Raw genomic sequence first — 21,651 nt, 5'->3', positions numbered from 1 at the left:
CACTTTTACCTAAGTATATAATTTATTTTAATAACTTTTAGGTAGCTAAATGATAGATTTAAGAACAAAGCGGCCGGATGGCCGAGCGGTCAAGATGGCAGCCTATCGCTCTGGGGACCCGGGATCGAATCCGAACGGGTCGAAAGATCCCCAGGAATTTTTCGGGGAGTGGTCCGTTCAGATATGTCGGGCCCCGTCCCTCACCACCCGGTCGCCCCATTGTGGGCCTGGCAGAACCCATAATGGGCCTACTAAAAGAGGCCCTCTTAGTGCCCACAGGGCGGAAAGAGTTAAAAAAAAAGAGATTTAAGAACATTTTAAAGATAAATAACATTAAATGTCGTCTTTATACGTGCGCCCACCAGCGGCAGACGGATAAAACCACCTAACAATAGTCGCGGGTTTGCGCCTCACGTGAAGTTTTTCGGATTTTCTTCACGAGCTTCCTTCACCATTCGTTCTCGGATCTCTCGGAGCGGGAGGCTGACACTTTAAACCTGTGGTTTTCGATCGCGGTGCCGCGAAATACAGTGCCGAACAGCGCCTAAATAATTCTTACGTGTATTACTACAGACACGAAGAGCGCAGTAACTCTACACCGATAAGGAAGTAGACCACTTTGCCATCTTGAAGGTACCACCATTAGGAAAACATTGCCTTAATCGCCAGGCCATCCGACCGACCCAAAGTATTATCGCTTATCTTAAGGTGGTAAAGTGCTTAAAACGCGAATTTTATCAAAAATTCAAGTTCGATTCTTATATAAATCACATACCAATTCGAATATAAATTCAAAATTTAGATAGAGAAATATTTAACCTCATTCGGAGCCAAATACAGTTTTGTTTTTAGTTTGAATTTTGTGGTATGGAAAATACGATTTATTTACTATTTAAATGTTTATTTAACCGAACTGTTTATTATTTTGCCACCACGTCCATTGTTATAATACAATATATAATCGTAGAAGTAGGAATACATGAAAAAAACAGCCTTTTTTCCCTTTAAATAATATATATATATAAACCCGACCATCAAAGTACACTGTAAATGTTTTACTTCTATAGAATTTTATTATTATTGAAATTTTTTCTAAATAAAATATAACCATAAATTTAAATCCAAATTATATAATAATAATAATAATTTATGTTTTTTTTTCGTAAATTATAACATAGGACCACAACTTCATAAATTCGTTGTTTGCATGTTTCTATTCATTCGTTCATTTATTAAATATTAATAATTCTATATTGACTTATTGTTATTCGAGTGCATTTAATGGAATAATAAAATCGATGAGGTTTGGCACAAATCACAAATATATTTGTCTTCGGTAAACGTTCATTCTATTCAAATACAAAGCGACATTTTTATATTGTCATAGTACACAACAAACAGAAATCGTCACGTGATATGGCTACTTGCCAATTTTTATTAACTTTGATTGGTCGAGGATACGACTTTTTTAAAATCAATTTTAAAAATTCTTCTGTTCCAAAGTGAAAAAGGGGCTTTTTATTACGATTAAATCGTACTAATGACGATTTCTCTCGGGTCAGCCGCGGGGAGGACGAGCACCAAAGGATGGAACCCAACATTACCCATCGCTGCCTGGAAAATCAGCCATTGCGATGATTCTCGTATGACAATCGATATGGCATTTTTAGATTTTCATTTGATTCTTAATTACAATTTAACACCTTAAATTCTCGATTTTTAAAGCTTAAATTGATCTCATTGATAAATATTTTTCTTATGATCTTCCGAATTACGGTAAACGTTCGCTAATCGGTAATCCGGCATCCTCCGAAAAGTATTATTGGATAATAATCCGGTGTGCTTTCTAACGGCCTATTGGCCGAGGCAGCTAATGCGTCGGCTAAGGGCGAACTCCCGAAAATTTTTTGTGGATGGTCCCTCACCACCCGGCCGACCTATTGTGGGCCTGGCCAAACCCGTAATGGGCTCACTCAGAAAGGCCTTCTTAATACCACGGGACAGAGAGAATTAAAATACACATATAAAATAAAAAATCGGGTTCCGCGGGCCCGTGTAATGCCACGCGATGGTTTCGAGGAATCGTTGAAGATAGATCAATCGATGGTTATATCTGACCAATAGTCTTTTAACTTTTTTCTTTTTGCTCTTTTTGTCCCACTAAGAGGACCTTTACATTTAAACGTGTTCTCGTGGATTCGATCAGGTGCACTGAGGAAACCAGGTTTTCTAGCAAAAATTTAGTTGAAATATGTAACGTAATAAAAGACGTTCAATTCTATAAAATTAATTTAATTAGAATTGTTCACGTACTTTCCAGAACCTACCTAATGGCGTAGTAGTCAATTTATGATTTTGAATTTATGGTGACTATGCATGAGTGATTATGGAAAATGACCTGCAGAGTTTTCCAAAGAGGATATACGACTGTTTTTTGTGGCAAAGGAGACTTTACCATTTGAGATTCGTCGTAAGCGGGCAATATGGAAATGCTGTAATGTCTGTGCAGCGAGGGCGATTTAGAGCAGGAAATTTAATTCTCAAAGGACCACTTTGTATGATCGGGAAGGACACAGTCTTCCATTAAATAAGTTCAATTTTTGTGTCGACTGTTTTCAGTGACTGTGGGCACTAAAAGGGCCTCATTTAGTAGGCCCATTATGGGTTCGGCCAGGCCCACAATGGGGGACCGGGTGGTGAGGGACGGGGCCCGACATATCCGAACGGACCACCCCCCGAAAAATTCCTGGGGATTTTTCAACCTGTTCGGATTCGACCCCTGGTCCCCCAGAGCGGTAGGCTGCCACCTTGACCGCTCGGCCATCCGGCCGTCGGACACAGTCTTCCATTAAATAAGTTCAATTTTTGTGTCGACTGTTTTCAGTGAATCTGTTCGAGTCACATAAACAAACAAAGCATGTTCTGTTGTTCATATGTACTGTACGTGCTGATCGCATGTAAAACATTCATTGTCCAGTGAGCGTTTGGGTTTTCGTAAGGTGTCCAGAGAGTGGGTCTCCATGCAGAATCGCGATATTGACTATTCTTAACTATTTTTATGCCTATCTGATCGACTATTCGTCATACAATGTATGAACAAAACTAAAAATAATCGATTTAATACTATATAAAAAAAATAGATATTTTTAAATAAAAAATTATATGATTTTATCTTCCAATTACTTAATTATAATATTTTTTTAACATAATTTATAGTTATGTGTACACGAAACGGGTTTAAGATGATGAGGATGATAATGATAATGATGATTATTTATAGATGAGATTTGTTAATTGTAATAAATTATCTACGTGCAGAATTATTTTATGGAGGTTTTCTTAATATATATATACGAATTTAAATATAAAAAATCAATAAACAATCCATGATATGGAAGCATATAGCCCTATTAGCGGAAAGTTCAAGCGTCAACAAATGCTAGAAAGGATTTGGCGATTTTTTGGAACATTTTTGGATATTTGCACCCGAAGTTCTCACCAAAGGAGTGAATGCCGACGCTTTTCTACGGCAATACGCTCCCGCAGTTGCATTGTTGCAGAAGTAAACCGTTTTGGCCCAGCCTCTCTACAGACTGGACCTAGGTCCTCTCACAGTTCCATCTTTTTCCATAATTGAAGAAGCATTTCCCAATGAAACGTTACCAGTCAGACGACAAGGTTCAAGCCGAAGTTTAGAAATGGCTATACCAATTATTGGGATTAGGTGTTTTCATCACGGGTTTGTACTGCACTGGAATAAATCTCTCCCCAAGAACGGCAAATATGTTAAAAAGTTAAGAAAAACGAGCTGAGTTGTTGAAAGTACCACGTCACTTAATTGTATAGACAACTTGCATGTGGCGTATTGGGATGCCGGACGTTCGTGTTTGCGTATATGAGTTTTGTCCGGCGCCATATTTGTGACGTTTCCGTTCCGTTATAACGTCATCTGATACATAACTGAGTAATTAAACTTTAAATAGGGAAAGGCTCAAACTTTGAGTGTTTCACCTAATGAAATGATAAGGTATAAGAAATTTTTAAAGCAGAATAAAACAAACTCGACAATTACAAGGAAAAAGTTACCACACATTACTTACAAGTGGTGCTGTGCAATAGACAATAAAACTGTCATTAAACGTACATTTTTACTTTTTCGGCTCTGTTGTATATAACAGAGGGACAGTATACGATCGGTCAAAACACGACCCCCAGATTTTTATATTTTTGAACTCGGGGGACTTATGAAACGTCAAGAAATGCGTCGGGGTTTTATTCTGCATGTGAATGTGTGGGGGTACGATTGAGTTTACCCTTCTTAAAGCTTAATAACTTCTGTGCTTTTTGACGAAAAAGGCTTGTTTATTGGGGGATTGATGCTATTAAATTTTGGTGGTTAAAGATCGATGGGATGGGGAGATTGGGAGTCGTATATCAAGTATGGTCGGACTTAATGACGATTTTACTCGTTATTAGCTTTGTTTGTTTAGTTATGACAACGCAACACTTGGGCGATCTGCCTAGGGAGGTCTTTTTAAGGGAAACTGGCCTGTATTTAGGCGTTACAGACGTGGAGGAAACCCGTCTGTAACGCTCTGGCCAGCCGTCCGAGCGAGGCGCGAACCCACAGTTAACATTAAGTTTTTTTTGCCATTTTATAATTAAAACTATAAAAATATTTCTACTAAATCCATCCATCAGTCAAAAGTCTAATAAAATACACCAAAAAGTATTTCTATTATTCCCAGATGACGTGGCTTATATTTTCTCAAAAATAATATTAAAATATAACTTTTAATAAATATTGTATTAACGCTTTCTTTATATATAACACTTTAGATATTAGGTTATTCGATAATAATACGCAACAATTTTATATATATTTTAAAAATAATATTGTTTTAGAACGAAGTCATTACCTCTCTACCAGAAAAACTACGTAGTTAATAAAACTCGATAAAATGTTCAAAACGTTTTAATTTTAATTATATTAATAATTTCTTATTTATAATTATTATTAATTTAAGTTAATCCGCAAGAAATATTTTAAATAAATTATTTCTTTATTTTCTTAACGGTAAATGTATAAAATAATCCCATTGGATGATGTATTGTAAACAGAAAGTGTTGCCAACGAAAACAAATACCATCGGACTGGCGTGGTTACCGTAATGTGACATGTTACTTAGAAGATCGTAGAAGAGGTAGATTAATGGTTTAGAGTTAAATATATAGAAAAATTGTCGTGTAGAGTGATTAAATATTAGCAATGGCCATCGGTAGTGCGAAAATGCGCGATGGAGAATATACTAAAGTTATTTACACAATGGTAAAGTGTGATTTTTTAATCGGATTTATTGACTTTTTGGTTAGATTTACCTTAGGTAGCCAAAATGGCGACTCGTCTCTGATTCCAGCAAACAGAAGAAAGGAAACAGTGGGGATGCACGTTCTAACCTATTCTAATAATTTGGTTAGTAATAATTATGGTAATTTATTAGAGTAGGTTAGGTTAGAACGTGCATCCCCACTGTTTCTTTTCTTCTGTTTGCTGGAATCAGAGACGAGCCGCCATTTTGGCTACCTAAGGTAAATCTGACCGAATTTTTAAAATGATTTAAGTGACTTTTTGTCGTTTAGATTAAAGAAGGACAATACAAAGAAGCCATTGAAATACTTAACGACAAACTTCAAAGTAATTCAAATGTAAGCCTCAAAAATTCTTAACAGCATCTAAATATAATGCATTCTTATGTAAATTATTTATAAGAGAATTTATGTGACATTTTTTAAATGAAATTAAGTAGTTCTATCTCTATTTTCACTTTTTTTTTCAGGAATTTAACAATATATGTGCTTTATAAATTTTTCTAAGAGAACATTTACGCTTTCGTTTAGTTTACTGCTCGAAAGTGCCCGTGTGTAGATGAGGAGGAGAGTTGGCTGAGTTAGAAGAGGCGTCGTAAAGTTTATGGGACATCAGTACCCTTGTTGGGTATTGAAATTATTCAGAATGATACCAAACGCGGGATTCAAAATGGACGGATGTGGTTACATGTACGGTTTTTAAATTACGCTTGCAGTCTTTCGGTTGCACTTTCGACTCCCTCCCTGCCCGTTACCTACGGCCGTTGTTCTCGATCTTTTTGAAGTCTGGGAATGCTAAACTTTGACATTTTTTCCTGCAGAACACTTACATTGGATTTAAAGCAGGGGTAGCAAACTTTTTTGAAATCAAGAGTGCATTCGATCTAGTATATGACATCATTGGCATTTGCAGATTACATTCCCATACAAAACTTCTTATACATTCTATTGATTTTCCCTTTGCAACAATTTTCAATTGTATATTTGATTTTTTTGCGGAACACTTGAAGTATCTTCGCAGAGCACCCGTGTTCCACAAACCACAGATTGAGAACTGTGTGCCTACAGTGACGTACTTTTGGCTGACCTCCCTTTAATTTTGTGCGTGTAATATTTTGCAAAGTCCCCGACGTTAAAGAAATAACTTTAAAAAGTTCTGTAGATATTTTCTGACTTGCAGCTTATTTACACCGGTGGCCGACGAGACTCGTGAGAACAAATTTGTGCACCGCCGATGCCAACGAAAGAAATCCACCCAAACGGTACCTCGGCCCCCTCTCTCTCTCTCTCTCTGTTATGTGCGGCAATATACTTTTTGTCACCCTCTTCTTTTTAAACTAATTATAAGGGGCATTCACTAATTATGCATATGGCATAATTAGCAAATGCCCCTTATAAAAATAAAATGTCATTTCTGCACTAAATATTCGTTATGGCTCTAATTTTTTTATTAACTATATAATTTAAAAATTTGCTTACGTATCTCGTATTTGAATTCGATTGTGCAATTTTTCTTGCAGTCTCGTGCGTGTTTATCTCTTCTGGCTTACTGTTATACATTTGTTCAAGATTTCGTTAACTCTGCTAATTGTTACGAACAGTTATGTGCATTATGTCCGGAGATCGATGACTATAAATTATATTATGCCCAGGCTCTCTATCAGGCTTGCTTATATCAAGAAGCAATGAAAGTTACTTGTCAGATAGATAATCCTGCTTACCAAACAAAAGTAAGCATTATGATTAAATATATATCTTCTCTTATTTTATAAAAATAATTTATCAATGATTACATTTTTTATTGACAGATAGTCAAGTTACAAGGTGCTATTAAATACGGAGAAGAAGATTTAAGTGCTGCAAAAGTAAGAAAACTATTTTTTATGGATCAAAATTAGTTGTTATATTTGTTGTTCTATAATAATTATATTCATAATTTAGAGTTTAGTTGACCAATGCCCTACAGATGATCCAGATACTGAAGTTAATTTAGGCTGTCTCTTATACAAGGTAAATGTAATATTACAGAATTTTGATTTAAAATATATGAGGAGATCAATCAATTTGGTGGTCTGGTATTATGACAAGAATTTGTTTACAAGAATGTGATATACACAAAATGATAGCCCCATCTGTTCTCTATTTTTCAATGTAAAACCACCATTTGCATTTAGTGGTATACCATTACCTCATATCCCCTTGTGAAGAAGGTTACGTCTAGAGATCGAGGTGCAAAATGCAATGCACCTCGCTCTCAACATCACTGTTTTTCTGAAAATGCTTCCTTTGCACTTTCTTCTTCAGTACAGGGAACAAGTGAAGGTCACTTGGTGCCAGATCAGAACTGTAAGGTGGATGTTACAATTGCTTCTGATGCAGTTGCCAAAGACATTATTGTGTGGTAGTATACAGGTGTTGTGGCAGTGTGCAGATGTTGCGTTATTGCCCAACAAAATGACACCCACTCACGACCTAGATGCATTTGCTTGATGGCTGATTTCAGCTTGTAGAAGGATGCACAGTAATGAACAGCATTGACAGTCCTTCCATGTTCAGGTAATTTCACAAGGAGAACTTTTTTGACATTTTAGAAAACAGTCAAGAAGACCTTTTCTGTGGAATTTGTCACTTTGAAATTTTCATAGGAGAAGAACTTGTATGCCTCCATTTTATAGATGCAACTTTTGATTCAGGGGTGAAGTGGTGGGCTTGTATCTTGTCTCCTTTCACTATCTGATCTAGAAAGGCATTTCCATCCTTCTGATAATGAATGAGTTGTTCCAAACACAGTCCCATTTGATCAAAACAATTTAAAGCTGTGAGCTAGCAAGGCATCCATCTTGCAGCCACTTTTCTGTATCCTAATGTTTCCCAAATGATACGAGCTGTGCCAAAGATTTCCAATTGTTCAGCCACCTCAAACACTTTGATCTTTTTGTTTTTATGAATCAAAGAATTCACACATTTTTAGAATTCTTTTTCTCACAGGACAAATGGCCAGTTTGCTGTTCATCAAACAAACTCATTCACCCACCGGAGAACTCTCGACATTATTTCTGCAAGGCCTGTTCAGACATTACGGCATCTCCACAAATCTCAACCAACCTTCTGTGAATTTCACTTCCACATTGACCTTTAGTATATTTGTACTGAATTAGAGCCCACACCTCTTAAATAGTCCAGCTCTCAAACATTCAAATTCTTGCCATCTCTTCTTGACAACAATACAGTGGACATGCTTGGAATGGCAAATAGTTCCAAATGACATCTGCTGTGCCTGACTGGGTTTTGCCAGCACCACTATGACAAACAATTCATACAGATGACACATGACATCTGTCATCTGTATGAATTCTTACAAATCACCAAAACTTATTTATTGATCTCTCCTCATACTTTTCAGATTATTATAACATTAATAATTAAGAATATTTTTATTAACCATTCATTCAAATAGTTCTATTTTCTTGTAGTCTTTGATTTATAACTAATTATGTTGAAATCTTTTGTGTATTCATAAGCCAAAATTAATAATAATTTTATAAAAATAAATAAATTATTAAAAATAATGGAGTCAGAATTTATTTATCTTACTTAATTGTACTATAAGCAAGTACACGAAAATTGTAGTTTGTAACCTCACTTTTATCCCAGAATCCCAGGACGAGCAAAAGACCGGGAAATGAGAAACCCTAGTGCATACCTATATAGTATGACTGATTTATGAGTACTCTGTATATGAGAATTTAGTACATCAAACTACCTTATTTTATTTGTTTTTCTATTTACAATATACAGTCAAACCTGTTTTTGTGCGGTCTTTTTCTGTGCGATTTTTTTTGTGCGCTATATGAAAATTTCAAACAAATTGGAACATAATTGACTCCTGTAAAATTTTTAAAAACTCTATTGGTTGTTTTCTATGACATCAGCAGGTTTTTTCATTTTTTATTCAGTAAAATTTTTTTCTCATACGTTTATTTCGGTCCTCTCTTATTTTAATAGCATAAAAACCATAAATATTATGTTATATTTGAACAGATGGGTAAGTTAGCTCCCCTCCAGCTTTAGACTGCAGGTGTGAAATTTCAGGCCTTGTTAAATGAAATAACACTTCCTGCAGCTATATTTATCAAATAAAATCATTATTTAACGATTATTTTTAACTTTTTAATGTTAGATTCGTATTTAAGTGGAAATAATTAATTAATATAAAAATTAAAATTCTTAGAGGATTTTTTTCCCCATTAGGTGTTGCAGAAAAAGGCCCAAGGAGTTAAAAAAGCAATTCCTAGTTATTTCGTACGGTTTCGAGTTATATTCTACGTGAGACTTTTTTTATGCTGTCCCTATTCACCGCATAAAAAAAATATTTTTTTAATTGTGTTGCGAAAACTATTTTTTATAGCCACTCGTGAAGTTTCGTGCGATTTTTTTTAATGCATTTTCTTTTATGCGGTCCCTATCCCCCGCGTAAAAACAGGTTTGACTGTATAATATTTGATATGGGTGCAGTTAATGTTTATAACACAAAATATTCTAATCACGAGTGTGATGAGATTGAAATTCTTGCATGCTCCAACTAGATTGCTTCTGGGTTCCAGTCCATTTTCTTTGTTTTGTTTACACTGTATATTCATTTATTAGAAGCTGTGCTATTTGTTCTAATGCAGCTATGTAAACTTCATCTTTACAACAGAAACCCTTCTATTGGTTATTATGATTTTATTAATTAAAAAAAAAATATTATTTTATCCCATTTTACTTGTTTTCTGCACACTTCTTGTCTTAACTGACTTTTATTTTCTTACAGTTAAATAAAGAAATGGATTTGCTTATGTTATATTTGCTTCTCTCATTTCATATTAATTTGTTTATAATTATTTGTTTTATATCAGTGAATAACCTAATTAACGTTTTCACATATTTTATTTTATTTCATTTAGAATCATTGATTGATAAATAAATAATGTTGATGTTTTGTAATTTTGGAAACATGGATAAAATGACTGGTTTATCCAGAACAGTTATGACTTTTAGAGATAGTAGCGAGGTTGAGGCCAAAGTTTTAAATGCGAAAACGTGTACGTCGGACGTTCGGCGCCACTTTCCTGTAAGCCTAGAAGTTTGACAATGGCGTTTGGAAAGTCAGTGGAATCATGCTCGACATTCCAAACGCCATTGTCAAACAATCTGGTAAACTGAAAGTAAATGTTTTAATTTAAGCTGCTGCCAGATTAACGATGTTTTAAATTCAGATTATCACATGTATTTTTTATAAAATGGGATTAATTTTATTGTAATGTTATAACTTCTTAAAGAATAAGGTAAATACTCTTTCCTTAAATAATCAAATACATAACACTTTTAACTGTAGACTTTAAAGCTTGGACTGTCACTTTTGCATTTTATTTTCTGCACTTATTTAATTATTCTCTTATCATGTTTACTTATATTAACTCTCCTAGTAATGACTTTTATTTATTTATTTTTTACTTGGAATCCTAATTATTTACTTTTTAATTTGTCTGTTTTGTTTCATTTTATTTTGACTTGAACACAATACATTTACTTAAGTTTATTAGTTTTATTAATTGATTATGTACATTTTTGTGTGTCCATTAATTAATGTATCACATATTTCTTGAATTTTCAATGTAAACATTAGGATGTCCCTTATTTTGCATTTGGTCAGAATTATTCAAATATGAAGTTTCATCTTGATAGGATGACATTAACCCAAACTGACTTCGGTGCGAAACTTGAATACAAGGAATGATTGATATGGGGGATATTAAGCAACAGTAAAACTCAATAATTAAGAAATATAACATTTTATTAAGTTTTTGATATAGTATTTGTCTGTAACATTCAATTACAAGAGTAGAAATTACTGGGCATACTTTCTCTTTAGTGTTTCATTTTTGCAATCTGGATTTAGCATTTGATGGTATTGCACACAGTGCAACACAAACTCCTTTCGTTTTTCAACCACAGTCAATAATCTGTGAAAGTCTTATAATTAATAGCTCTTTCAGCAGAGTTTCAAAGCCATTTATAGCATTGCACTTATACAAACAGCTCTTAATATGTTAACTATCCTTTGGGCTGCTAAATATGAAGTGTTGTTTTTCCATGTTGAAGGACATTCCTGGAGAAAACTTTTATTCATTTTTAGTTGAGAAAAGAATCCTTTACTTTGAATTGGTATAAAGTCATCCATTGTTTTCTCTAAAATGAGAAACAAATCAATGAAGCAAGGTAAGTAAAGTATGCTACTACAGTAAAAAGAAATTAAACTTACCAAATAATTTGCTATCCACTTCATGCAGACGAATAAATTTCCTCCCCATACATTGAGGTTCTCTGTCCAAATTGACCAACATTTTACTTTTGGTTTGAAGGCCAATGTTATCATCAAAAAGAGATAGAACTGTCGGTTCATTGATAAATACCAGACGTGTTGGCTATGCTTCTGTAAAGCTGCTGTAGAACAAGTGATAGATACAATCATTTCTACAGCAGCTTTAGCAACAACTTTTTGAAGTCCTTAAAATCATATGATTTTAAGGACTTCAAAAAGCAGAGATCTTGATTAGGGGCTTTTACAGCTGCACTTCACTTAAGCATTGGTTTAATGTAAACTATTATAACAATCGGAGAAATATCACGAAGCTTCCTCTTCTGTGATGGATAGTTTTTCTGATCTTAGAAAACATTTTTAGGGAATAAATTGCTCTTGCCATCCATTGAGCTTGATGCAAAGCTCTCTCACTTTTTTCTCTCAAAAGATCATGCACTCATGAACTATTGATACAAGATTCGCACTCTAACTTATAGTTAACTTACCCCTTGTATGTTGTAAAAGAAAGCAGACAACACTTTTATATTTGATGGCAACTTGCCTCTAGTTATCTGGTGTTTTGTGTTCCCTATCAAAAACACACTATCCTTGAGACTGCATAATTTGTACAGCATAATGTTAGTGTAAAGGCACACAAATACATCTAACGCAACTGGAAACCAAACACAAACTGACAGTGCTCCAAGTATAATGACCAGTCCAGGTCTGAGAGAAGCACGACACATTCAGATTTATTTTTGACATATCGATGCTCAAATCAGCACGAGTTAATATTTGTCGATTGCCAAGAAATTAAATATGGACATGTTTTTGAGTGAAAGGAAAAAATGGGTGGGCAGGCGGGCATTCAAAACTTTTGAAGCTGGAAAATAAGAGACACTATATAAATAAATATATATAAATAATAAAGTGTGACAGATTATCATATGCTATAAGAAAAGAATATCAAGTTATGACAAAAAAGGGGGGGCTTATGTCATTAAGTTTATTGTATAATGTGAAGTGTATATTACGTTTCTTATGTCACGTTTAAGCCGATGTTCATTAATGTAATGATTATAATATAATGACATTAAAGTTATTAACAGTTTGTTTGTGTAACTTCGTAGTAGTTTAATCAAATAATTTTCTGTTATATATCTTTAACAATTTATATCATTTATCTGGTTTATTACATTTCATTTAATTTTCCTTCTTTTTTTAAAAATAGGAAGGAAAATATGAAGAAGCATGTGCAAAATTTAACACTGCAATTCAAGTCGAAGGTTACCGTCCAGGTTAATATTAGTAAAGTTATTTTTTTTTATTAACATTAGAAAAACATACATTTTTTTCATACTATAATAGTTAATTATAAAAATCATGATATTGTTTTTTATGTGGATTTATGCATTACAGTTTGCACTAAAAGATAGTCAGATTCTTTTCAGGCTATAATATTAAGGTGACCAACTTTTTTACAATGAAAAGGAGGACACACATAAATTGAAGGAAAAAATATCATAAATAAAAGAAACATTTTATTCATTGCAACAATAATACACTATAATAATCTCTACTGCATGCGTATGTGCCGTGTTGTGTTTCGGTAAGAAGTAAACAAAGCTACTTGCATGCAGCGCACTCTCTCAAGGTCTCCTGTGCAGAGCACGTGTGTTTCATAATCGCGTTTTGCTGCACTGTACTGAGCCTTGATGAACCGTCATGTCAAATGCAAACACAGCACATCACATTATGTGCAACAGATCGGCTCGGCATCAATCAAACATGGAGATTTACAGATTAGTCTTCAAATATCAAAAAGGAGGACACTTTTCGAGGGAGGACAGAACTTACAAAAGAAGGACTGTCCTCTCTAAAGTAGGACGGTTGGTCACCTTAATAATATGGCTAATTAATAATTAAGACACTAAGTAATTTGTACTAGAGATTAGTGGTTAAGCTATATTATATTGCCATCTTGTATTATATTTAATCATTTGAAATAAATAAATTTAATTTAGATTATTCTGGAAGAAAAGATTAGCCCAGAGCCGGACTCAAACTTACAAATCCTGCTTACTGTGCAGATGCCTTATCAATTACACTACCGAGGGGTTTGGGTAGCATATCTTAATTATTGGACATATTATAAGAATCTGGCTGTATTGTTTATTATTAACTAATATCAGGTTTAGTTTTATATGTAACTACACAATAAAAGAGAACAGTAATTTGTAATGAAATATTAATTATAATTAAAAATGTTAGATCTGTAAGAAATAATACTGTAATTTTGAATGAAATAGTAACATAAATTGTTTTTCCTTTGTAAAGAAAAGTAAACTATGAAAACGTTTAATGATTTATATGATAACCTCTTACTTTTCTTGTATCTGTTCTAGATTTTCAAAAAATTATTTATTTTCAAGACATACAACTATTTGTAAATTTGTACCTTTCTTTTATGGATTGTATTACTTTTGTTATTGTAAACGATCTGATATTATATGTAGATAATGAAATATAATATTTATTGTGATAATAAGTAAGGTGCTTTACCAATGTTATTACTTATTCTCACAATGTCCAGTGGCCAGATGACCAAGCCAGTAGAGCATCGTTTACTACCTTGGTCGTCTGGCCATTTTGGGAGATTTGATGCTAAGTCCGAGTTGAATTTCTTGGGGTTTAGACCAAGATACGTTGGGCATCATTTCTCACTGCTTCATGCATTCAGTCAGAGTTTTCCGGTTGAACTCATAAAGGGCACGAGAAAGGTTCTCTTTGTGCTACAAAGCAGAAAGCATTGAAAAAATGTTGATATCTACAATATGCTATAATAATTGAGTTAAGGATATTCAGCACAGCTAAGTAAACTATTTTGTTTAGTTTCTATATCTTTGGATGCTGGGAAGTATTCATCATACATAAACTGACATTGAAAACAATGAGTAATGGTCTTTTTTTCAGTCCAACTCTGGGCTGCAGGAAACCTTTATTCAAGTTCATGGCATCCCTTGCCAATTACATTTCAAAGATATACATGAATAAAACCTGACATAATTACAATCACGAATTTCTGGTACAATTTCTCTCTCATCTTTAGAGTGGAAAAAAGGATTGTTCCTCATTGGGTTTAAGGTCAGTTTATGTTCGTTTACATGTTTTATTGTTTTGAATAAAGATATTATATGTGAAAATCACCGAAAACAATTCTTTATATATTTTTGGTAACAAGAATGGTGCACTTTATAGACTGCGTGAATTTAAAAATTAATCTTTATGCTCTGAAGATGCATGAAGTTTACTCAAAAGAAGAAATCTATTTTTAGAATACAATTAACATCAAAACTTACAAAATAAGATTGTTAATATAAGAAAGTTTTATTCTGTGAATTATTTCTTTAGGAAGGGAATTCCACACCAACATTTGTCAGACTGTTTTTATTTTATCAATGCCATATCCAAATTTTGAGAATTTTCTTCTCCTCTTGAGGTGCCATACTGAAAAAATGAATGAGAAAAATTAAGCACCATACTGAAGAGGGGAAGAAAGTTCCTGAAAAACATACATTGCGTTAACAAAACAAAGACCGTCCAGCAAGGCAAGCGTTGGTGTGGATTAAAGATTCTGTCTTAAAGAAATAATTCATAGCATAGAAACTATAACATGGTTCCAAACTATGACTAACCATCCTAAAATTTTATTTTTCAGATCTTTCATATAGCATTGCATTATGTTATTATCACATGAAACATTATGCTCCCGCTTTAAAACATATTGCTGATATAATTGAAAGAGGAATTAGAGAACATCCAGGTAATATTTTTAGTAATTTAATTCTTTTATATATGATGATAGATTATACTTTATTATTTTCAAAATTTTAAAAATTATGAAATATAATTTGTTTTCTTACTGTGTTTTGATCTATTTGACTCCCTCAACACACAACTTTATAGCATCTGAGTATAATGTTTTGTAAGGAACTGAGTCTGAGCTGTATTTTTATTTCTATTTTTATTTACTTTAATTCTTCTTTATTTTGGGGATTATGTTTAGTTTGGGCAAAGGTTTCCTTACTCACCCAAAGTAGTATAACAAACAAACAAAAAAAAGAAAAAGGAAGAACCAACTCACTGACCCGACAAAGCGCCGTAGGAAAAAACTAATGCGCAATTGCGCTTTCCCGACTCGGAAGTTCAAAGAAAGTTCCGCAGAGTGGGGGGAGATCCCACATGCACTAATGTTGAGGACTCGCTAAACCTTAAGCAAAGACATCTCAAATGTGTAAGAAATCTTAATAGAAAGTTATGTAAAAGGATTTAGCGAAATTGTCGGGAAAAATGCTGACCACGGGAAAGATAAAAGATTGTTAGACGTTAAGTATGTAAATGAGGGGGTGTGGTTCCAGAGAATCATTGTGACGTCACCTCACAATATAAAACAAGCTATGTTTGAGACAGAGGACGAGGTGAGCTTCCAGAGCATTCAAAGAGAGATTCCAAGGCGATAATTGAGGTGAATCGAAGTAGTTCCCGAGCGATAGATTGAAAGAGAATTCTTGGAGATTGAAAGAGTTGGATTCGAAGGAGTTTTGGCTAGAAAAGGTTCCTAGTATAAGAGGTGATGGATAAGGTTCTAGTTGGTTAAGATTCTTTGTACATAGTTATAAGTTGATTGACTTTGTCAGATTTCAAAAGGGAATAGCTTTAAGATAGTAGAATTTAGGAGATAAGTTATCTCAAGTTTTGTCGGTCTTCAAGAATTGTTTGTCTTTATCGAATAAATTGTTGTTTTGAATTTTACTACTTGTATAGAGTGCTATTTAATAGTTTATATTAAAACTTGTTTTGTTCTTTATTGATCTCGACTTATAATTTAATTTTTTTTGGAGCTCGCAAGTCCAGACCTGGCTTTCTAACTACGAACCCACGTAAAGTACCTGTTAGGTTAACAGTCGTAAGTTTCAATCAATAGTTTCACCAACGGTAATGGTCCATTTTTTTTCACTTGTTTTCAATAGAAATAGATAAGTGCTTTACAGTTTTACTTTTAATAAAATATTCAGATGCTATAAACTTATGTGTTGAGGGAGTCAAATAGATCAAAACACAGTAAGATCTCTTATATGACCTTGGTTTTGAGTTTTATGCAAAAAAAACTGTCAAATGTGTAAAATAAATTTTTTTAATATTACCAGTTATATTCAACTAATTCAATAATTTTTTTTATTTTTTTGTTGAATGTGTATTTTTCTTTTATATAGAATTTTTCTATAACCTTGAAAACATAGTTTTTTATTTAATAAAAATATACTTTATTACACATATGTAGAATATTATTCATACATACATAATATTTTACATATGTGTAATAAAGTATGTTTGTTTTAAATATCTTAAAGTAAGGGATTAAAGGCTTATTGATAATACATTGGAAACTCGTGTTTATGTGAGAATCTCTCCTCACAACAATCTTGGAGCCATGCAACTTTCCCTCACTTGACTTGCCCAGGGTGTGGGTTGCCTTATATAAATGGTTAAATAATGATATATGTCTGTTATCACACATCTAACATGGGCCTATATCTACGCATGCACTGCAAGACATCACAACATCTAGTGAAATCGAACTTTGTAGCATGTTCATAACAGATTTTTACTTTTTTATTTTAAGTAAAAAATTAAAATACTAGCGAAAATAAAATACTGTTAATGTCGCAGTACTAGAAAATTTGTATATTGATCATACCTTATTTAATAATTTCTTTGCATATTTTTCTACTACAATGTTTACGAATTCTATGTATTATTATAAATACCACAGTAGAATTTTATGAAAATAATTTTACTAGTAGATCAAAGAAAATATATTACTAGAGATTATTGAATGGTTGGTTTTACCATTAAGTGGACCTAGGTGATCAGTTAGGGGCACCAAGTATTTTAATTTAATTAATGTCTTCTTAGAAATGAGACTACCTTAAATTTTAGTTGTTTTGTTTTTTTAGACTTTTTATTTTTCAATTATTGATACTGCAATTGCATCTGTTGATAAAAATTTATGAACACATCTACAATTAATGAAAAGTTTGATTTTCTTTTAAATATATATTAATTACAAAAAATTACTTCAGCAAAACAGCTTAAAAATTACTTAAAACATGATAATTCTAGAGATAAACATAAACAACAGCCAACCCAATATATTAAAACAATAAACCACCCAAAGCTGAATTTTTGGGCTGGAATCAGCTATATTAATAATAAATTATGAGGTAATTTGGTATTAGAGGTAGGCATTAGGCGCCATCTCTTGCTAAATTTAATAATTATAATTTAATTAAATAATTTAGAACAAACTGGAAGAAAAGAATTGGCCTGAAGCGGGACTTCAACCCGTAACTTCTGCTCACCGTGCAGATGCGTTGCCAATTACGCTACCCGGACCTCCGGTTCGATCACCTCTTCCAGTAAATATAAGCTTACGTTACGTAGGGTAATTGGCAACGCATCTGCACAATGAGCAGAAGTTGCGGGTTTAAGTCCCGCTTCGGGCCAATTCTTTTCTTCTAGTTCATTCTAAATTATTTAATTAAATTATAATTATTAAATTTAGCAAGAGATGGCGCCTAATGCCTACCTCTAATATCAAATTATCTCATAATTTATTATTAATATAGTCGATTTCAGCCTGAAAATTTGGCTTTGATTGGTTAATTCTAGAGATATCGGTGAAACAGATTCATCTATTGAATTATAAATAATAGCAAGGCAAATTCCAGAAAATATTTCTTCATTAGATGTATAGTAAATTCTTCATTAGACTCCTCCCATATGCAAAAGTAATTTAGAAAATGTTATTTCAAATATGTTTTATTGCTCTGATAATTTTTACAACATTGCTAGTGTCAATAACAAGTTCAGAAAGGAGTTTTGCAAAATTAAAACTTATAAAAACATACGCTTGCTCTATGCTGGCTCAGGAACGACTAACTGGTATAGCAATAATATGTTTGGAGCGTCTACAGTTTATTTAGATGTATTAATTCAAAACTTCACTGAAACAAAGATCCAAAAAACTAATTTTTTATAACTTTTATATTTATAATGTAATGATTTTTTTTACACTGATATTAGGAGTAATCATATATGTATATAAATGTATTTTTGTTAGTTAATAAAAATATTTAAAAGAGTTTAAGATGATATTACTATTATAAATATCTCCTTGTTGGTGTATGCTTGAGCTTGTATAAGTATTAGCCCTATACGTTGTTGTTTATATATATATATATAGACAATGTATAGGGATGTCTAAATCTTCTTTGCCTAGGGATGTCTGATACTCTTGCACCAGCCCTGGATTATTGTCAAAATTAGAATATTTAACTGTTATAAAATAAATTTTCACACGGGACCATCTCGGGTAGTAATTTTCAAAAATTTAGACCCATAAATTCCCACCGGCTGTCTGTCTTTCCCTAACTCAAGGATGGAGTTAGAAGATGAAAGTCGAGACCGGATATGGAAAGCTTAGGGTCAGAAGGCACCAATTAACTATATAAGAACTTCTGGTTTGAACTAGAAGTCACATTATTTCAGTCCAAAAATTTTCTCCCGAACAGAGTTAGATAGGTGACTGGCATAACTCCATTGTTAACAGGTAAAATACGATGTACTGTATCCAGGCAAAATTGAGAGCATTGTGACAAAAAACAATAAATAATTGCTCATCTAATTTGTGTAATAAAGTTAAACAATATACAGAATTGTTTACATTCAAATTAATTTTTTATGCTGAGATATAGCAATATATTAGGTGCATTGCCTTTAATACAGCTGTGTAAGCTAGCTAATGACATATTGACATATTCTGTTTTATTTGAAACATTGTCACATTGCTGGCTGCAAACAGAATTATGATATGTAATTGAATTTAGAATTCTTTTACTTCACTTATAATTAAATATAATAAAATGTTTTGAGTAATCTTTGAAAATTACTTTTTTAGAACTTAGCGTCGGAATGACCACGGAAGGTATCGAAGTGCGCAGCGTCGGAAATACGGTTACCCTGCACGATACTGCCTTAATTGAAGCATTTAATTTAAAGGCTGCTATTGAATATCAATTAAAAAATTGTAAGTATGTTTTATTTTTATTTTTTGAAATTTGAAATTTTGTAATTGGAATTTTACAATAGAATAAGGTAAACAAATTTGCAACTGGAAGTACACCATGTAAGAAAAACCACCAGAATATTTTAACACTAAATTCAAACAACTAACATTTTTGACCTTCATCCGTCTTTGTTTGAAAGGTGTTCCATGTTTCAAATTTTTGTTTCTCTTTTTATGTTTGTCTGAATTTTACCCGACGAAGGCCATTCAACATGGTTGAAAAAGTTAGTTGTTTGAATTAAACACACTTTGCTAGAATATTATGGTGGTTTTTATCTTACATAGATTAGAATGCCATGAAATCTAGAGAATTGGAAAATTAGGGAAATAGTAGAAGATAATTGTAAAGTTTTTTTATGTAATCAGAAAATTTTTAAACTAGCATTATCAAAAATTTAATGGAATTTAATAGTTGGGTTTTTCTTTGCAAAAAGAAAAACTATTAGGTTAAACTGTGAAAGGAATCAGTGAAATAGATAAGTAGATTTATAAGAAAACAAAGAAGTTTTTCATCAGGCTGAAATGTTCATGAGCTATATAGCACTGAGAACACTGTTTTTTCAGCATTATCCATGTTTAATAATGAAAAGAAATGTTTTTGTAAGTACTTTTAACCTTTTCAAAAATGTCTTCATCAGACGAATGGCAAAAGAACATTTGTGTTCTGATAAACAAATGTACCCATCTTATATGCTTCTTAGAGTGAGAATTAGCAAAGTTTCTTAGATCTGTAATGCCTCTGTCTCGGCTGGTGGTATCCTCTGCCATTGAAGCAAGAGCAACAATCAATAGAATACTTGGATCTTTAGCACCAAATGGGTTCCGATTTTACAAAATAGCTGTGGTTTCTTTATATCCATCTTTGCTCTACTTTGAGATGGTACTCCTTGATGATGCCAGTCATGTTTTGAAAAATTAATTTGTATATTCCATTCAAAATGTATAATAATCTAAAGAGTTAATAAACAAAGGATTTTCTATGCAACAAGTATTGGAAATATTTAAGGCCCTTTTGCTTATAACAGAGCATAATTATTTTTGCTTTAATAATGAAATTTACCTCCAGAAACAAACCCACATTGGAGCTCTCAAGACTATGGGTTACACTGTACATATCCTTAATGAAGAATATATACAGTGTGATACAGTGTGACCCAGTGTATATATAAGGAAGACTGCTATTTCTTCAATGTAATCCTTTTCGTATGGTAAAGTAGCACTAATCTACAATCTATGTTGTTGACTATCTATATGGCATTTAATTCATCTTTATGTTTGAATTTAAATTTCATAATTGTGTTCCATCTAGAGTGATCTAATGCTAAAAGTTTAAAATTTTATAACAACATTCGGACATACGTTTTTGCTGTCACCATTTGCTCGACGAAGACATTTTTGAAAAGGTCTAACGTATTTGCAAAAGCATTTCTTTTTGCCATTAAACACAGATAATGCTGAAAAGACAGTGTTCTCAGTGCTATAGATCTACAAGAAATAACTATAAAGATAAGACATGAAAACAAAGTGAACAAATTAAAGATGAGTAAAATAGAAATGTATACATTGTTCAATTGTAGAAGTCTACAAAGCTGATCTACTAAAAGAATTGATAATTATAAAGTTGATTATTTTTGATTATTGAAGAATTATTAATTAATTATTTTGATTTCTTCATTTTCTACATTTTTACTCTTCCCAAACAAATAGTAAAAAGTTATAATTTCAGACAAATTATTAATCACATTAATCACAA

At 32.7% G+C, this 21,651-nt stretch overlaps 1 protein-coding gene across 1 annotated transcript in view; it reads left to right on the top strand.

Moving 5' to 3' along the window:
• The first annotated feature begins 5,117 nt into the window (after nucleotides 1-5,117).
• Ttc30 (tetratricopeptide repeat domain 30) overlaps nucleotides 5,118-21,651 on the top strand; it is a 42,970-nt gene continuing 26,436 nt past the window's right edge. Inside the window, exons 1-8 of the mRNA XM_067281045.1 lie at nucleotides 5,118-5,329; nucleotides 5,641-5,706; nucleotides 6,888-7,097; nucleotides 7,176-7,232; nucleotides 7,309-7,377; nucleotides 12,942-13,008; nucleotides 15,429-15,533; nucleotides 19,731-19,859. Of these exons, the coding sequence (XP_067137146.1) occupies nucleotides 5,270-5,329; nucleotides 5,641-5,706; nucleotides 6,888-7,097; nucleotides 7,176-7,232; nucleotides 7,309-7,377; nucleotides 12,942-13,008; nucleotides 15,429-15,533; nucleotides 19,731-19,859 (763 nt within the window). The 5' untranslated portion in view covers nucleotides 5,118-5,269. The remainder of the gene's footprint in view (nucleotides 5,330-5,640; nucleotides 5,707-6,887; nucleotides 7,098-7,175; nucleotides 7,233-7,308; nucleotides 7,378-12,941; nucleotides 13,009-15,428; nucleotides 15,534-19,730; nucleotides 19,860-21,651) is intronic.

This window comes from Centruroides vittatus, unplaced genomic scaffold (assembly GCF_030686945.1).
Source record: "Centruroides vittatus isolate TY-2023 unplaced genomic scaffold, ASM3068694v2 contig_904, whole genome shotgun sequence".
Taxonomy (NCBI): domain Eukaryota; kingdom Metazoa; phylum Arthropoda; class Arachnida; order Scorpiones; family Buthidae; genus Centruroides; species Centruroides vittatus.
Note: the sequence above shows the minus strand (reverse complement) of the source record. Positions and strands in the feature narration are given on the sequence as shown.